We start from the raw sequence: 16271 nt of genomic DNA on the forward strand, positions 1-16271 counted from the left end.
GCTTGTTTCCGATCCTGTGTTTCCCTCTCTCTCTGCCCCTCCCCCGTTCATGCTCTGTCTCTCTCTGTCCCAAAAATAAATAAACGTTGAAAAAAAAATTAAAAAAAAAGAGTGTTTGAGAGGAGTCAGGAAATCCCGGAGAAGGTAAGATTTCAGTAAAGGTTAAAGGCAGTGAAGACACAAACCATGCAGGCATTTGGGGAGCAGAGGTAGGGATATCTAGAAAGAAAGGGCAAATGTACAAGCTCTGAGGTGGGAGCCTTCCTGGAGTACTGGAGAAGGAAGCATCAAAGGGGTCAGTGTAGCTGAGGGGGGTGGGGGGCTGAAGGTGGAGAGGGTGTGAGCTGAGGTAAGAGGCTAGACTGAAGAGCCTTGTAGCTGAGGCTTGTTTTATCACTAAACGTCGTATTTCCTGGGAGAGAAGAAATTTTATTTTTCCCAAGTATTATACCTTTAAAAAAAAAATGAATCGCTGACCCATATTCCCCAGCTGACAGTTACTACTTCTGCCCACCTTAATTTTGAACCTCTTCGGTTTCAGCTGCGAGTTCAGTAAACATTTCACCCTATTGGCCCACCCCTGCCATCTAGTGGTTAACGCTTGCAATTACCAGAGTTTCTGACCACACAGAAGACCGTGGGGGAAGGGCTAAGGGAAGGAGGCTAATTTTTGGCAGAATAACAATAGAAAAGAAACAATAGAAAAGAAAAGCTTTCTGAAACCACAACAGGGGGATGAAGAAGTCTAGGGTGCAGATTGCTTCTTCATTGGTTTGTGTCAAGATTAAATCAGAAAGAAAGCCTGAATGCTATCGCACCCCATTTTATGAAATGTATTTCACATTTCATCAATGGAACTAAAGAAAATTGGAGTTCAAAACATTGAAAAACAGAAAAAAAGTACAAGTGAAGTGAAAATGAAAGGTTACAAATGAAGAGTTAATGAGGAAGATAATGAACAGAAGTTGGGTGTATAGATGGAACAAAAAGTAGCAATTAAGTGTAATGGTATTATTAGACTAATTACTGCTATATCTTTATTAAAAATAGACTAGTTGTTTTACACAGAATTCAGTTATGTAATAAACTATGTATGATGTAATTTGTCAGTTTTAACATTTATTATGATTTTCCTCTTTTTCATATTTCTGTAGTAGTTTTGGTTGACACTTACAGAAACACAAGAGAATGTGACCTGGTGTAGAATATTTGGAAGATGACGGTTAATTCTGTGTGGCTGATACATAGGAGAATAAATATGAACGATAACTGAAATGCTAACTTAGAGCTTGCTAGAAGGGTTGTTTTTTTTTTTTTTTTTTTTTTTTTTTTTTTTTTTTTTTTTTTTATCACAGAAAGCATAGTTATCTTTATCCTGTCAGTACTGGAGAACCATGGAAAGGTTTTAAGCAGCAAATTATGGGATTAAGCTTCATTTTGGAGATTACTTTGTTAATGTGGCATGAAAATTGGATTAAAGGTAGAAGATACTAGGGAATAAATAGTTCCACTTAATATCCAGTTCTTTAGCTCAGAAAGCAGGCATCATCCTTAACTCCTTAGTCCCTCATTCCCCCATAATTTTGTATACTACTTTCTAAATTTATCTTGTATCCACCTTTTCTTCATCTTTAGTCCAAACATCCTACCTAAAGCTACTGTCACTTCAATGCTGAAGCACTGCATTAGCCTCTTCAGTTGTCTTGTCCCACCTACTGCTCTCCCATCTCTTTTACCCAGGGAAAGCAAACTGATCTTCTTAAAATTAAAAATTGAATCATGATCTTTTGTTAAACCCTTCTGTGGCTGCCTGCGAGACCCTGCAGGCACCAATGTTAGCCTGTCCACCAGCCCGTCACTCCACACTCCTGAAATTGTTCCCTCCAGCTCCACTGGAGGCAGGGGGGCTGAGGCTAGCCTGGCACTTTCCTAGGATCCAAGAACAGGATTTGCCAGAGTCTGGCTTGGGAGTGGTGGTGATGAATACAGGTGGAGTCACCATAAATCAAAAACATAAAATAATAAAATTTTTAAAAATGTCACAAAAACATGGTATAACTCAGGTGGAAATAGGGACAGCCCCCTACAAGGGCTCCCTCCTCCAATACTGCAAGAATAGAAGTAACAGAAAAATAAATTAAGGGAAGCAGCCATTACCACCAGCCAAGCACATGCAACCACCCACTTCCACACTGATCACGGAGGTTAGCAAGCTGGGAACCACTTTGTCCATTTTGTCCAATCCCCACCCCAGGAAGAGCAGAAGTTTCTGGCCCTGCTAAAGGCCAGATAAAGAAAGCATTGTTTCAAGATCAAAAAGTCTCAAATTGTATTCTTCCCCACTAATAATTATAATGTATCCTAATAAGCTCATAAATTCTGAAGTAGAATCGGGATCAGTAGATTATGATTAGCATGGATTAAATAGTATATTGTCCTCAAAGGAAGACATTTCTCCCAGGAAGTGACACTCATGAATATATTAGGTACTTATTATTTTTGGTCCTTATTTATTAAAGGTATTTATATAATCATATATTGATTCATTTATTTATTCAATTTGGAGCAACTTCTGTGTGCCAAATTATTAGGTACAACATACAGAGATGAGAAGACAACAAGATCCCAGGAAAACAGTGAACACAAATATGTGAAAATATAATATAAACGGCAGTGCTGTGTGAAAAGCACAATAGTAGGTGTGTCTAGAGAAAGGACTAGTATGTTCTTTTTAGGAGCACGATGTGAGGTTTAATACAAAACACAGTACAGATAGACTTCACAAATCCTTTGGCTTTCTATTAAATTATTTCTGGTATACATCTGTTATTCTTGAAATACCTTTTGAGTTTCTCATCTCAGTGATTCAATTCAGTGTTTGAAAATTATAAGGCCAAAAGATCAAATCAGTTTATTTTTACATGATGTAGTATGATTGACATTATTGCCCTTGTATGAAGAATAAAAAGTTATATATTTTTGCCCTGTATGTTTATTTCCTCTTAACACTTAGAGTTAGTAATTCTAATATGGCTTTCAGTTTATTGGAAATCATTTTATTTCACAACATTTCAAAACATCATGAATATTGGAAAGATTTTTGATTTATGTGTTTGAATGTAATGTTCAATTTATAAGCAAATTCAAACGACTTTTTAAAAAGTCTGAACAGTAAGCACCTTCAAAAGAAAGCACATTTTTGTGAAGATTTTGTACATAATGAAATGAAACCTGGTGGTTTTTTTCTTTATGAAGACACTGCTAACATTTCAGTAAATGATATACTTTAAGGAAAATGAAAGAACTCTGCAGATAGAGAGATGCATTTGAGGACTGTTTATTGCCAATATTTAGGAAAAAAAAAACACTGCTGGCATTCAGTTCTGTCTGTTTTAAATTGCAGCACCTTATGAAATATGCCCAGAGGATTACCTGATGTCGATGGTGTGGAAAAGGACCCCGGCAGGCGACTTGGCATTCAATCAGTGCCCACTGAATGCCACAGGTAAAGTACGAATGACCCACCCAAATCCAAATGATGATTGCCCTCTAAGAACAGCATGCTATGTTTGCGTATGAAGTCATGCTTTTGTCCTATATCCATAAATAAATCTGTGCAATAAGCAATGAAACAATCTTAGTAAAGTGCTTCATAAATGGAGCCAATGAAGAGACCTAGAAATTATTGCTGGTGCAATGGTTTCTCAGTGGCATTAACATGCACTTTAAAGATAATCAGCGTAACATTTTCATATGCATGTTTCCTAAGCAAGAAAACGTACAAACCCAATTCTTCAGCCTGCCTCCCAATTATGTGATGCCTTCTAGCATCTCTGTTATAAAGCTTCTCTCTGTTCTTTGTGACGCACAGGCACCACTAGCAGACGCTGCTCTCTCAGTCTTCATGGAGTGGCCTTCTGGGAACAGCCGAGCTTTGCAAGATGCATATCCAATGAGTACAGACACTTGCAGCATTCAGTAGGTGCAAAGCCAGCTTTAGTACTTGCTCTGTTTATTTTTTCCTAATGATCACTGTGTGAGAATTTAACCTTCTGCTTTATAATCAAATCAGCCAAAATCTCTGAAAAAATGCCTGAAGGAAAAAGTGATGTGACAGAAAGCTCATTTTTATAAGTCACTGCTAAACTGTTTTGTTCCTAGGGTTTGGGTTTTTGGGGATCCTGCTATTTACATGAAGGAATTCCTTGTCTAATGGGGACAAGGCCTGAACAAAATTCGTTATTCAGTTTCACCTGGAAGAATTAAACTGTATGTTAAAATTAGCACAAGTCTGTGTTAAATCATATCTAAGACATTGCAAAATACTGTTTATTTCTAAATTATATTTCTTAGTAGTCGGGAAATGATAAGCTGTTCATTTAGGTATCAAATTTCTCACTACATTTTGACAGTAAGACATTGAAAAAATGATAGTGTTACTGCACCAGAGAAAATTAATTACTTGCAAAAGATTAAGTGGACCAAATTTTTCAAAAATTGCCCCTCTGTTCCCACACATCACTGAATTTCTCACAAACTATGATGTATGAATATTTTGAGCACAGTTAAATTTTGCTTGGTGTTTTAGAAGTGCAAGCCATTGTCATTATTGGAGACTGTTGTCATTTCATCCTGACAATCAAGAGGAACTCTATCAATGAATAAACATTGTGGAGTTTAGAACAAATATGATCATGAGCCAGCTGGAAAGTTGGACATTGACAGGGATGATATTTAGTTAAGAACTTTCAAGTTTTGTTGTGCTTATGTTTTCTTTCATTTTTTTTACTGTCACTCAAAACTATGCATAATTCTTTTTTAAAAAATCTAAAGAAGATTCTTGCTTGTGGATGGAAGTTCGGTTCATGCAATAATAACTCCTATTGATGAAGTAAATGTGTTTAGTTCTCAAAAAAACAAAAAAAATCACATAAAAAAATCTGAAAACGAAATACTAATATGTTTACTTACCAAATCGGTAGTAGTAATTGAATTGATGATTATTTACCATTTAGAGCCTTATTCCTGTTATCTGTTTATCTATCTATCTATCTATCTATCTATCTATCTTCCTGTCATATCTATAGATATAGATATAGATAGGAGAGTTACATACAAGTACTGACATACATGTCAATATATGCTGGTTACATACAAATACCTAGATTTTAAAATATATATTTCAGTTCAGCTCATGATCTCACAGTTTGTGGGACTGAACCCCGCATCCGACCCTGTGCTGACAGTGCAGACCCTATCTGGGATTCTCTCTTTCCCGCTCTCTCCGCCCACTACCCCCTTCACTGCTTACTCTCTCTCTCTCTCTCTCAAAAATAAATAAGTAAACATTAAAAAAAAAGATTAACCAAAAATTTCCTTATGAATTTAATTTTAATGAATTTTATTTTTCCCTAATTTTAGACATTTGATTTTGTTTACTTAATCTTAATAATATCCACAATCAATTCTTGTTAATCCATAGTAATGAATGGGAGTAATTGCAGGGATTAAATAAATCATAAGTCAATCCTTATGAATTTGTTAATAAGTAATATCACTTTTTTGCAGAAAATTTTTACTTCCTAAATTCAGTGTTTTGTATACTAATATTTAATGAGTTTGCATTTCATCTGATAATGGAGAGAAACAGAAACACTGTGTGAAATACAAGAATTGATCTTGAACTGTGAATTCCATAGAAATCATTCAGTCAATAATTTCACAACCAGTTGTATATGCCTTGGTTGACTTGCATACATAAATCAGATGCGTGATATTATAGAATAAAAAGCAATCTCAGTGTACTCAGCTCCTACAAAGTACCAGACACTCAGCCTGGACACTTTGATAAACCAACTCCAGTGCTCACAAGAATCTGCAAGGTGAATATCCCTGCCTCGGTTTGCATACAAAGTACTGAAAATCTACAAGGGAACAATCCAGTTTTACGAGGCAAAGAGTGAAAGTTGTGTCCAGCTACAGTTGTTCCAAAGCTTAACCTCTTTTCTGGAGGCCATGCCACCTCCTGAGCTTTTGATTTGAAATCATCTGCCCTTAGATTCTGGTACTGAAGACATAATTTTTGGGTGGTGTGTTTTTGGAAAAGTCATGTAATCTCAAATCTTGGCTTTGCAAAAAGAAGTTGGTAGCATCATTTTAACATCTCTGGAAGTTTCAAGGGAGAGCAGAAGACATACTATACATATTAAATCTTATGAATTGTAAAAGAACTTTGTAACCATGAGGTATTAATATCTACATGTACAGAATATACATTGAGTTAAAATATTATCTCAATAAGAGTAAAATTTTAAGGGGCACCTGGGTTAAGTGTCTGAGTTAGGCTCAGGTCATGATCTCACAATCTGTGAGTTCGAGCCCAGGCATCGGGCTCTGTGCTAACAGCTCAGAGCCTGGAGCCTGCTTCAGATTCTGTGTCTCCCTCTCTCTGTCCCACTCCTGCTCACACCCTGTCTCTCAAACATAAAGAACATTAAAAAAAATTGTTTAAAAAAAAAGTAAAATTTTATAACTCAACCTATTATTAATGTGAACTACACATGTGGAAAAATAATACAGATGGAGGAATAGATAGGTAGATAGATTAATAGAGGGATGGGAGTATAAAATTGATGTCACATGGATTTTTGCACATGAATTATGTTTATATACCTATACAAAAATATACACACACTGACACATGCATATATATACACACATCTAGTATTTGCCTACGGATCATGATCTTTTCCTTTACATGTTTAGGGAAGTATAGGACCAATCTGTGCCTGAAGTAATGCTTACCTAACCCATCAAATTCATCATGTGTACTCTAAAAAGTCAATTGGAGGTGGAAATGAAACCAACTTCCCTTCATACTCTTATTCCTATTGCTTCCCATGCTTTGTCTGAGTAGCAAAGCTAGATAGTGCTTGTGATATAGAACAGTTCTGATTCCCACAGATTCTAAAATCACTTTGAAGACTCTGCATCTTCTCCTTTAGTAGAATTTATTATTTCACAATGTAATTGTTCTGTTTTCTTTGAAGGATTTCATTCTTTGCCCCCTCTATAATTGGAAAGCTCATTAAAATGTTAATTGTTACCTACTATGGAGAATTATTTTAAATAGGTAGATCTCCGTTTTCCAACTCTTTTACATATGGATTACAATACATGTACATACCCACATAGATTACAATATTTTAAATACCCATTTTGCAAAATTACAGTGATAAACCAAGTTTGTAATGACTTTTTATCATTAATAAACATTAGATGAGTTTTTCTATGAACTCTCATAATTATAAGCCAGTGGAGGTAGACAGAATGGGTTGGTTAAACAGTTTGATATATAAAATCACTAATCCATCACGTTGAACATTTAGTTTGAACTCTTTGAGGACAGAGGCCATGTGAGTTTTTTTTTTAATCTTTGTTTCTCTAGTGACTAACACAGTACTAAGCATACACTAGCATATACTAAGCATATATTAGATATTCCATAGACACTTATAAAGAATGTCTCTGCCACTTTTCTAATCAGTGGGAGCATACTGGCAGCTGGAGGGTTCTCAGGTGATACACCAGGCTTAATGTTCATGAATTTTAACCACATGAAATTAATAAGTATTATCCCTCATGTGCAATTTTCCTAGCCCCAAAATATCTAGAAATGTGGAGTGATTGATGACATTATTTTATGAAATTATTTGGCCATTGCAGAATTTCAATAAGCTAATAGTCATGAATTTGTTTGAAACCTTATAAGCTCTAAAATTAAACATGATCCAACTGTTATTTATTAAAATACAAACCACAAACAAATGCACACAATTTTTAAAAATTGAGGAGAGAAGAATAAAGCGTAGTAGGATTCTTGAAATTTTGATATTTTCTCACTTGTTAATATTTCCATTCATATTCTGGGATATTTTCTGAATTTTGTACCAAAAAAAGTAGAAATAATTTTACAACCTGTTGAGAAATGGGCACAGGAGTCAGGCAAATTGAGAAAACATTTTCTTGTTACTCATAAAGCTCTTTCAAGAAGAAGGATGAATATTGTGGGCAAAGAAGGCCAGCCTCTCCCTGTATGAAATAGATCACCCTGTATCTAGTACACCTGGGCAATCACAGACAACTTCTTCCTACCTCAGTCATCTCTCTCTTTTTAATTCTCTCCCTCCCTCTGTCTCTTTTACACACATACAAATACATGCTCACACAGGCACGCGCACACACACACACTCCTATGCTTGAAGTGACAGAACTAGTAGGATATATACTCTCTGCATGTAGAGAATTCTAAAGCAAAAGTTAAACCACGCATACCAATGCCTTTTCTTAAATTCATCCAGTATATGTCATTACTCTTTGCCTGGAGAGGAGTGAGTGATGGGATAGAAAAAGATCAAAGATAGATATTACTCTAATAGAAGTCCTTCCATATGGACATATGTAGAATTGGGTATAAATGTTACCTTTTAAGTCATTGTACCTTAACACCTCTGTTTCTATTTTTCAAACCTTCATTTAACACACAAATAGGAGTACCTGGGTGGCTCAGCCTGTTAAGCATCTGACTTCAGCTCAAGTCATGATTTCACAGTTTGGAAGTTAAAGCCCACGTCGGGCTCTGTGCTGACAGCTCAGAGCCTGGAGCCTGCTTTGGATTCTGTGTTTCCCTCTCTCTCTCTGCTCCTCTCCTGCTCCTTCTCTCTCTCTCTCTCTCTCTCTCTCTCTCTCTCTCTCTCTCTTTATCAAAAATTAATAAACATTAAAAAATTTGAAAAAAAACAAATATGGAAGTAAGATTAATAATCTAAGTCATTGAAAAGTTGACTGTGGAAAGGGCTGTCAGGGAGTTTGAATCCTGATATTAAGACTTTGTTTCTCCTGTTTTTGTCTACTTTTATGGGTGGTGTATTAAGACAGGGAGATAAAAATAGACATATCTTTCTTTAGGGGAAACTTGAGGGGAAAGGGTAGAGTCAGAGAGGGAAAGAGACTAAGAGGGACAAAGGCAGAGAGAACTCAGGATCTCAGTTCAACCTCGTAATTTTGCAGTATTTAACAGGTGGTCCTGAATAAAATTATGAGTTCACTGAGTGTTCAGCAAATGGTAATAATTCACATTTATTGAATGCTATCTACCCTAAAGGATCTGATGGGGGAAAAAAATAGAAGTAATATGTTAACTAAATATTGATGTTCTAAGAAATTCATATCTCAAAGTTGACAGTATATTTCAAGGAGAAGATAATGAATATCTTAGACTTTACATCCCATATGGCATCTGTTCTAACTATTCAACTCTGATGATTAACACAAGAACAGTCATAGACAGTAAGTAAACATGACAATGTTCCAGTAAGTTTTTATATGAAACTGGGAAGTGGGCTGGATTTGGCCCACAGGCGAGAATTCACTAACTTCTGGATTAGAATATATATTTTTTAAATTGTCTTTGTTTGTTTCTTTGTTTTGTCTTGTTTTTTAATATTTCAAGTCTTTTAGAATTTTCCATCAAAGTCTATTTTGTCCTTTTTTTCTCCTCTGTTGTCTTAAACACTTTAACCACAGTCATTTTAAATTACTTATCAGTGAAATCTAATATTTGGAGAATGTGTGAATGGACTTATTTTATCAGTCACATCATCTGGCATATCTACTAATTTTTTGTTACATATCAGACATTGTGTAAAACACATATAGGGGCTTTAGACAATGTTGATGTCCACCAAAAAGCATTCCCCCTTTTCTGTTAATTCAAATACAGTGAGGAGCTGATAATTCAGTGCAATCAAGATTTGAGCTGGGTTAAGGATGATTTGCTGTTTTAGTAAAACTATCTCTGCTTAGTCCTCCTTCCTCCACTGTGTGTCTTAAAGGCTTTGGATAAAGATCCTATTTTGCCTATCCCATCAACCCTTAGAAACTGTAGAAGATTCAGTTCTTTCCTTCAAAGGTACCAGCTCAGTGTTCCAGATTTCTGTCCAAGCAACTTCAAATTTGTTTCTAAATACATACTTACAAGGATGAAGAATATTTCACTCTGCATTTTAGAAGTTTTCATCTTAATTTCTCAGCTTCCTACATATTTCAAAACTTCAGCCAATGTCTCATGAAGAAAAATTCTAGTAAGGTTTTTAGGGACCATCAGTTTTCCAGTACACTTCTCTAGCCCTGGGCAACTGAAAAACATTAGTTTCTCTTTCGTCACTAGAAGTCTTCTTCCAGGATTATACCTGCCCTTCACTTCTTGCCTGCCCCCCTTCAAATGACTAAAACTGTTGGGTACCATAGAAAGGATCTCCTTTTTCTGGAAATTTAGTTATTTTATCCATAGCTCTCTGATGCTCTAAAGAGTATGATTTTTGTAATTTGTGTGGATTTTTCTAGTTTAGGGGCAAAAGCATTAGCTTTAGAGGAATTACTATACTAAACAAATACATTTCAATTGTATTATAAAAAAGTCTTAAATACACGTAACAGTGTTTCCTAGGGAAATTTAAGGGTGTCTGTTATACAGATATATAATGAAATACTTCTCAAGTTACACTTTACTTCATTTTTTTTAAACTCACAATATATTACTGATTATAACTATAAAAGCCAAGGAGGCTTTTAAGATTCTCCAAGATTATGGATTTAGTGTGACTTGGAGAAGAAATGTTAGGGTCAGTTTTGGCCATGGAAATTCACTGACTTGAAACTTCATCATAGGATGATTTAGCAGAATGTACTTTATATAGAATTAGGCTACTGTCAAATGAAAAATCTTATAAAGGAAAGTGTACTCTATTATTCAGTCATTCATCTATCAATTCAACTACCCATTAACTTACTCTACAAATATCTTCTGACCTTTAACTATATGCAACAGAGTGCAGGGACCTGAGGATACATCTTGAATGTGACATACACAAATACAAGTAAAGTAGACAGGAAAAGATATAAGATAATTACAAATTGTGATATGTTGAAGGAAATTAACAAACTACCAACATAGGAAATAAAGTTTGGGGACTGCTTTAGATAAAAAAGTCAGAGAGGTCTCCATGAGGAAATGATTTTAATAGCTTTAAATAGCTGTGGCCTGAAAAATGAGGTGAATCTAGGCATTAAAGACTTGAGAGAATGAATGTCCCAGAGAATAAGAGTACACTCCATTTGAGGGACTAGCATCTGGAAAAACTTTGAAGTCTTTAAGGAAGTGAAAGATGATCTAGTGGGCAGAGGTAGTGAGCAATAACAGAATGTCATGAGATAAAGTTGGAGAAGTCGATAGGGAAAAAATAATTCTGTGCCTTAAAGACCTTTGCTTGGAGTTTGGCTTTTATTCTAAATGCAGTGGGAAGCCATTGACAGTAAGGAGTGATGTGATTCAATAAAATTGAAGAGTGTTATATGGTGTTCTATGGAGAGCAGACTATAGGGTAGCAGGATTGGAAGCTGTCAAGCCCGCTGTAGTAATCCAGATGAGAGATGATGTCATCCTTTATTAAGGCTGAATGAGCAGATTTGGGTGATGGTAAAGTCATTTTCTGAAATGAGAAAGGCAGGACAATAGAGAATAGTTTGAGGCAGGTGTGTTTAGGGGTTGCCAAAGGTTGTCTTGTACTAAGGTTTGAAATAAAGAACTTAGAGTACAGCTAGCTAGTCAGTTTAGTTGTGATGTTTCTTCAACACAGTTGAGCTACTTGGATGCAGGTGCAGAGAAGGCATTTGGTAGAGCCAAAATGTTTTCTGAAGACCAAAAGTATCAGCAGCACCTGGGCACTTGTTAGAAGTGTAGAATCTCAAACCCTATTCCAGACCAAGTTAATCAGAATCTGCATTTTGAAAAGTTCCCTCTGTGATTCATATGTGCATCAAAGTTTAAGGAGCACAGTGGCAGAAGAATGCAAAGAAGTTAAATGGAAAATGATGTAAAAATGTAAAATGTAAAGAAAGTAATGTTTTGGTGGGTGACTACAAAGAAATTAAATGATTGCTAGCCAGTTCCATAGCATCACAAGGCATAACCATATCAGGTGATACCTAATTTTCCTTTTCTGGGCACGTGGGAGGATTGTGTTACTTCACCCCTTGAACTTAGGTGTGAACTGTGACTAGAATACATCAATTGGTTGTGTATGGAAGTGGTCTTTGTCCTGTCAGGCCTGAGAATGTCATTGCCAATGCAAAATCTTTCAACCTCCACCACCCCAAGACCCTCAATGACTATGATGAATATAGCCTTCATGGTTCCTGTGTTGCATATGTGGTGTGAGTGAGAAATAATTTTTTGCTGTTTTTAGGCACTAATATTTTAAAGTTGTTTGTTATCACAGCATAACATATCCCATTCTGACTGATGCAATATTACAAGGATTAGGAGATTTAAGTGATGGAAATATAATTGAAAAAGCCATAGAGAAATATTAGGTTAGGTAATGCTCTGTCTCTCATTGAGGAGGTTCCTGAAAAATTTTGGTCCCAGTCTGTTGATTATTATCTTCTTTGAATTCGTAGAACATGCTCTATCTAGTTCTGTCCCCTAGCTCAGAATAATAAGAATTTCTAGATTTGTTGTTAAGAAATCCAGGGCGCCTGGGTGGCGCAGTCGGTTAAGCGTCCGACTTCAGCCAGGTCACGATCTCGCGGTCCGTGAGTTCGAGCCCCGCGTCGGGCTCTGGGCTGATGGCTCAGAGCCTGGAGCCTGTTTCCGATTCTGTTTCCCTCTCTCTCTGCCCCTGCCCCATTCATGCTCTGTCTCTCTCTGTCCCAAAAATAAATAAACGTTGAAAAAAAAATTTTTTTAAAAAGAAATCCAATCTACCCATGTCTCTTGCTCAGGAACTGTACTTTTGACTAAGTCTAGCCAAAAACTCTGCAATTAAAGCTAATTCTAGTTTTGTTTTGTTTTGTTTTTACTGTTAGCTAATGTTACTATGCTCTCATTCTTATTTTAGAAATTTACAAGTTAGCATAGTGTATACCTAACTCACTTTTCTTCATCAGTTTTCTTCATGATTTAGTTTATTCTAATAACAATAAATTGGAATCCTGAAATTCATGGCATCCTGTCTCTCATTTCAGGAATTCCTAAGGCAAGAAATTGGGATACCAAATACCCTTTGGCCAAAGTATTTTCATCCCAGCTTCTGTGCAACACACACACACATACACACACACACACACACACACACACACACACATATTATGTAATTATATATTATATATTTAGTTACATATAATTATGTAATTATATATTATAATTTAGGCAGGAGGCTTCTTTTCAAATTTGAACTCCTAGCCATAGGACAACTCTGGCTTGTGTTTTTATATTAAGCTTTTTATATTAAGTCTAGGGAAAATTAAGAACCATTGGTATAGTAGAACAAAAGGTGTGCTTTCTTTTCCGTACAGGATGATCTCTTTTTCATGAGATAGATCTATAAATAATTTAATATCATCGTCTAATGAATGACTTTGGTCTTAGAAAATGATAGTTATGAACTGAAACAAAGACATATATTTAGATTATTGTTTTATGAAAAGAAGTTTCTCATATAATTATCTTTTAATTGAAGCCACTTAGAGCTGTGAGAACCTTTAATGTAACTTACAGATGGACTGTAGGAGTTGATGCTGAAAATAATATATAAATATATGATGTTTAAAGTGTGTCATTTGCACAAAGTGACTACGATAAATCTTTTTTTAAGATTCACACAATAGAGACAACTGTGGCTGGCAGTAGGAGGCATAAAGTGAAAAGAATAAGGTTATTTCAGAAACACACCTACTCTTTAAAACATGACCCTCACGATATCTGTCTATATAAAGAACAAGAACTATAAAAAGCAATTATTTTTGGACTTCAGTGTTTTTTTTTTCCTTTCACTGTCGATCTTGTCAACAGTATTAAATGTGAATGACACAGAAACTTTTAAGACTTGCCCTTTGGAGCAAAGATCCTCATAGAGTGCTGCAGTGTGAGCAGAGTAAATTACTAATAATTATATTTTTTAAAGGAAATATTAAAATTATAAACCTTTCTGAACTACTTCAGTGACAAAATTAAGAGAATTAGAAAATATAGGCCAAGGGAAATAGAATCCTTGACTTATCCATGGTGGACTTTTTCCCTCCACTTGTATAGCACTACTTACAAAACCTTTTATAGATATTGGTAAGTGACTTTAGGAACATTTACACATTACATTCCAAAATAATGACCACTACTCAAATAACTGGCAGTACCTCAACAGTCTGGCAAGTTGCTTCAAGTCTCTTCCTTCTCATATTCTTTTTCATGTGAAAAAGATTTAGTGTCTCCTTAAACATGGTTGAGAATGATTTTTAAATATTTAAGCATTTTGACAGTTTCTAACAAAAGCACATATAAAACCTGAGTTAAGCATGTAGTAGTTAAGAGTAGGAACTCTGAAATCTACTTCCTGAGCTTAAATCTCAGTACAATTCAAGAGCCAAACAATCCCGGGGATGCAGTTCACTACGCTAAGTCAATAGTCTTTTATCTGTAAAATTTGAATAATTATGGCACTCCAACATTTTAAAACTCAAAGGAGGTAATTCATGCAAAAACACTTTGTCCCATGCTTGCCATATAATAGTCTTTCAATAAATGCTTTATCACTGTTGCAATTGTTGTTATTCTGTTTTAAAAGGTAGTAGTTATATAACTATAACTATAGATATTTAAAACTTCTGAAATCTTTTGCCTATTTATATTAATTGGATATCTTTTAAAAGATAATTATGTCAGGAAATGTAGAAGTTCCCCATTATTACATATTCCATTGTATTGAATAATCAGAGCTGCCATGTTTTTACCTTGTCAACCACTGAAGTTGATAGTTAAAAAAGGGAAAATCCTCCTGTAATTTCAATTTAATTTAGCACGCCCTTTGAGAAGTTACCTTTGTGTGCCAGGCAATAAGCAAGAAATTACAGGGGACACATAGATGAATAAGAAACTGCAAGCCCTTTAGGTGTTTATGGTCTGGTATAATAGATAAGAACACAAACACTAATATTATATGATAGAGCAAGATTACTTCTATGAGGCTTGAAAGCAGAGATCATATCATGATTGCAGTTATCTGAAAAGAATTCAGGAAGGAGAAAGGAAAAATAACAATTTTACAAAAGGATTTGGGGAGAACATTTGAAGTTATAGAAGAGCCTGAGTCAGGGAGCAAAGGCAGGATCCATGGACTTTCTTTTAGAAATGGTGAGTAGTTCAGTCTCATTAGTGTTAGGAACCTGCAGCACTAGTGGAACAGTAGGAAGACCAAACAAACACTTCATAGATCGTACTGAGTTCTGTATAAACTATAAGCAAGAATGTATTTGCAAATATTGAATTGTATCTGGGCTCAAAAGAAAGATGGGGAAATCCTTAGATACCAGAAGTTTAGAAAAGAAAAGTCAAACTAGAGCTCTACAGGAGAGTTGATGATTCAGTGACCTATAAGTATTTCAGATTATATGTGAGTCCCAGGTGCTGGAGGCACCTAAAGCCCTCTTGGAGATACTGATACAACCCCCTGCACACAAGCAGTGACCTGGCACTATTTTGACTGCTCTGGCCTCACAGACTAGAAAAACTGTAGGTCTAGGATGTGTCTAAGAAATATTTAGTTTATACAAGGTTTTAGAAGTAAGAGGAAACAAATCACTTTTCACAAACTGAAATTTCTAGTCTGAGCTATAAACAGAAGGAATTAATATGAAAATTAGCATAAAATGGTTCAGTATCATTGAACACCACCCTAAAAGAAACATACTCAAAACTAGTTTGTAACAACTCTTTCACAAACAAGCAACTTGGGCTCCCAAACAATAAATGCATCTCACTGAATATGAGTTGACAATAATGAGAAATGTCACTGGGAGAATCAGCAAATCAGGACCATTAGCAATGAAAGTAAAGAAGTAAAAATAGTAGAAAATATAGAAGAACAGATAACTTTGTTTAAACTAACTTAAGAGATTAAAAAAAAGAACAGAAAACACAGTTAAGGAATGGAAGAAAATGAAAAAGTTTAAATAGAACTTCTATAAGTGGAAAATATTGTCATTAAAATTACAGAAGAGACTAGCCAACTAGACACAATTGAAGAAAGAATTAGTAATATGGAATTTAGACCCAGAAAAAGGTCACTCAGAAGCCAAAACAGATAAATGAAAAATATAAAAGAGAACTTAGAAAAATAAATAATAGAATGAGAAAGTTTAGTGTGCACTTAATAGAA

At 35.3% G+C, this 16271-nt stretch overlaps 1 protein-coding gene across 4 annotated transcripts in view; it reads left to right on the top strand.

Moving 5' to 3' along the window:
* Nucleotides 1-16271, top strand: part of ADGRB3 (adhesion G protein-coupled receptor B3) — a 734277-nt gene that overhangs the window by 338207 nt on the left and 379799 nt on the right. For all 4 annotated transcript variants that reach the window (XM_045498673.1, XM_045498672.1, XM_045498671.1 and 1 more), the window contains 2 exons: nt 3404-3505; nt 3872-3978. In XM_045498673.1, the coding sequence (XP_045354629.1) occupies nt 3404-3505; nt 3872-3978 (209 nt within the window). The remainder of the gene's footprint in view (nt 1-3403; nt 3506-3871; nt 3979-16271) is intronic.

This window comes from Leopardus geoffroyi, chromosome B2, assembly GCF_018350155.1.
Source record: "Leopardus geoffroyi isolate Oge1 chromosome B2, O.geoffroyi_Oge1_pat1.0, whole genome shotgun sequence".
Taxonomy (NCBI): domain Eukaryota; kingdom Metazoa; phylum Chordata; class Mammalia; order Carnivora; family Felidae; genus Leopardus; species Leopardus geoffroyi.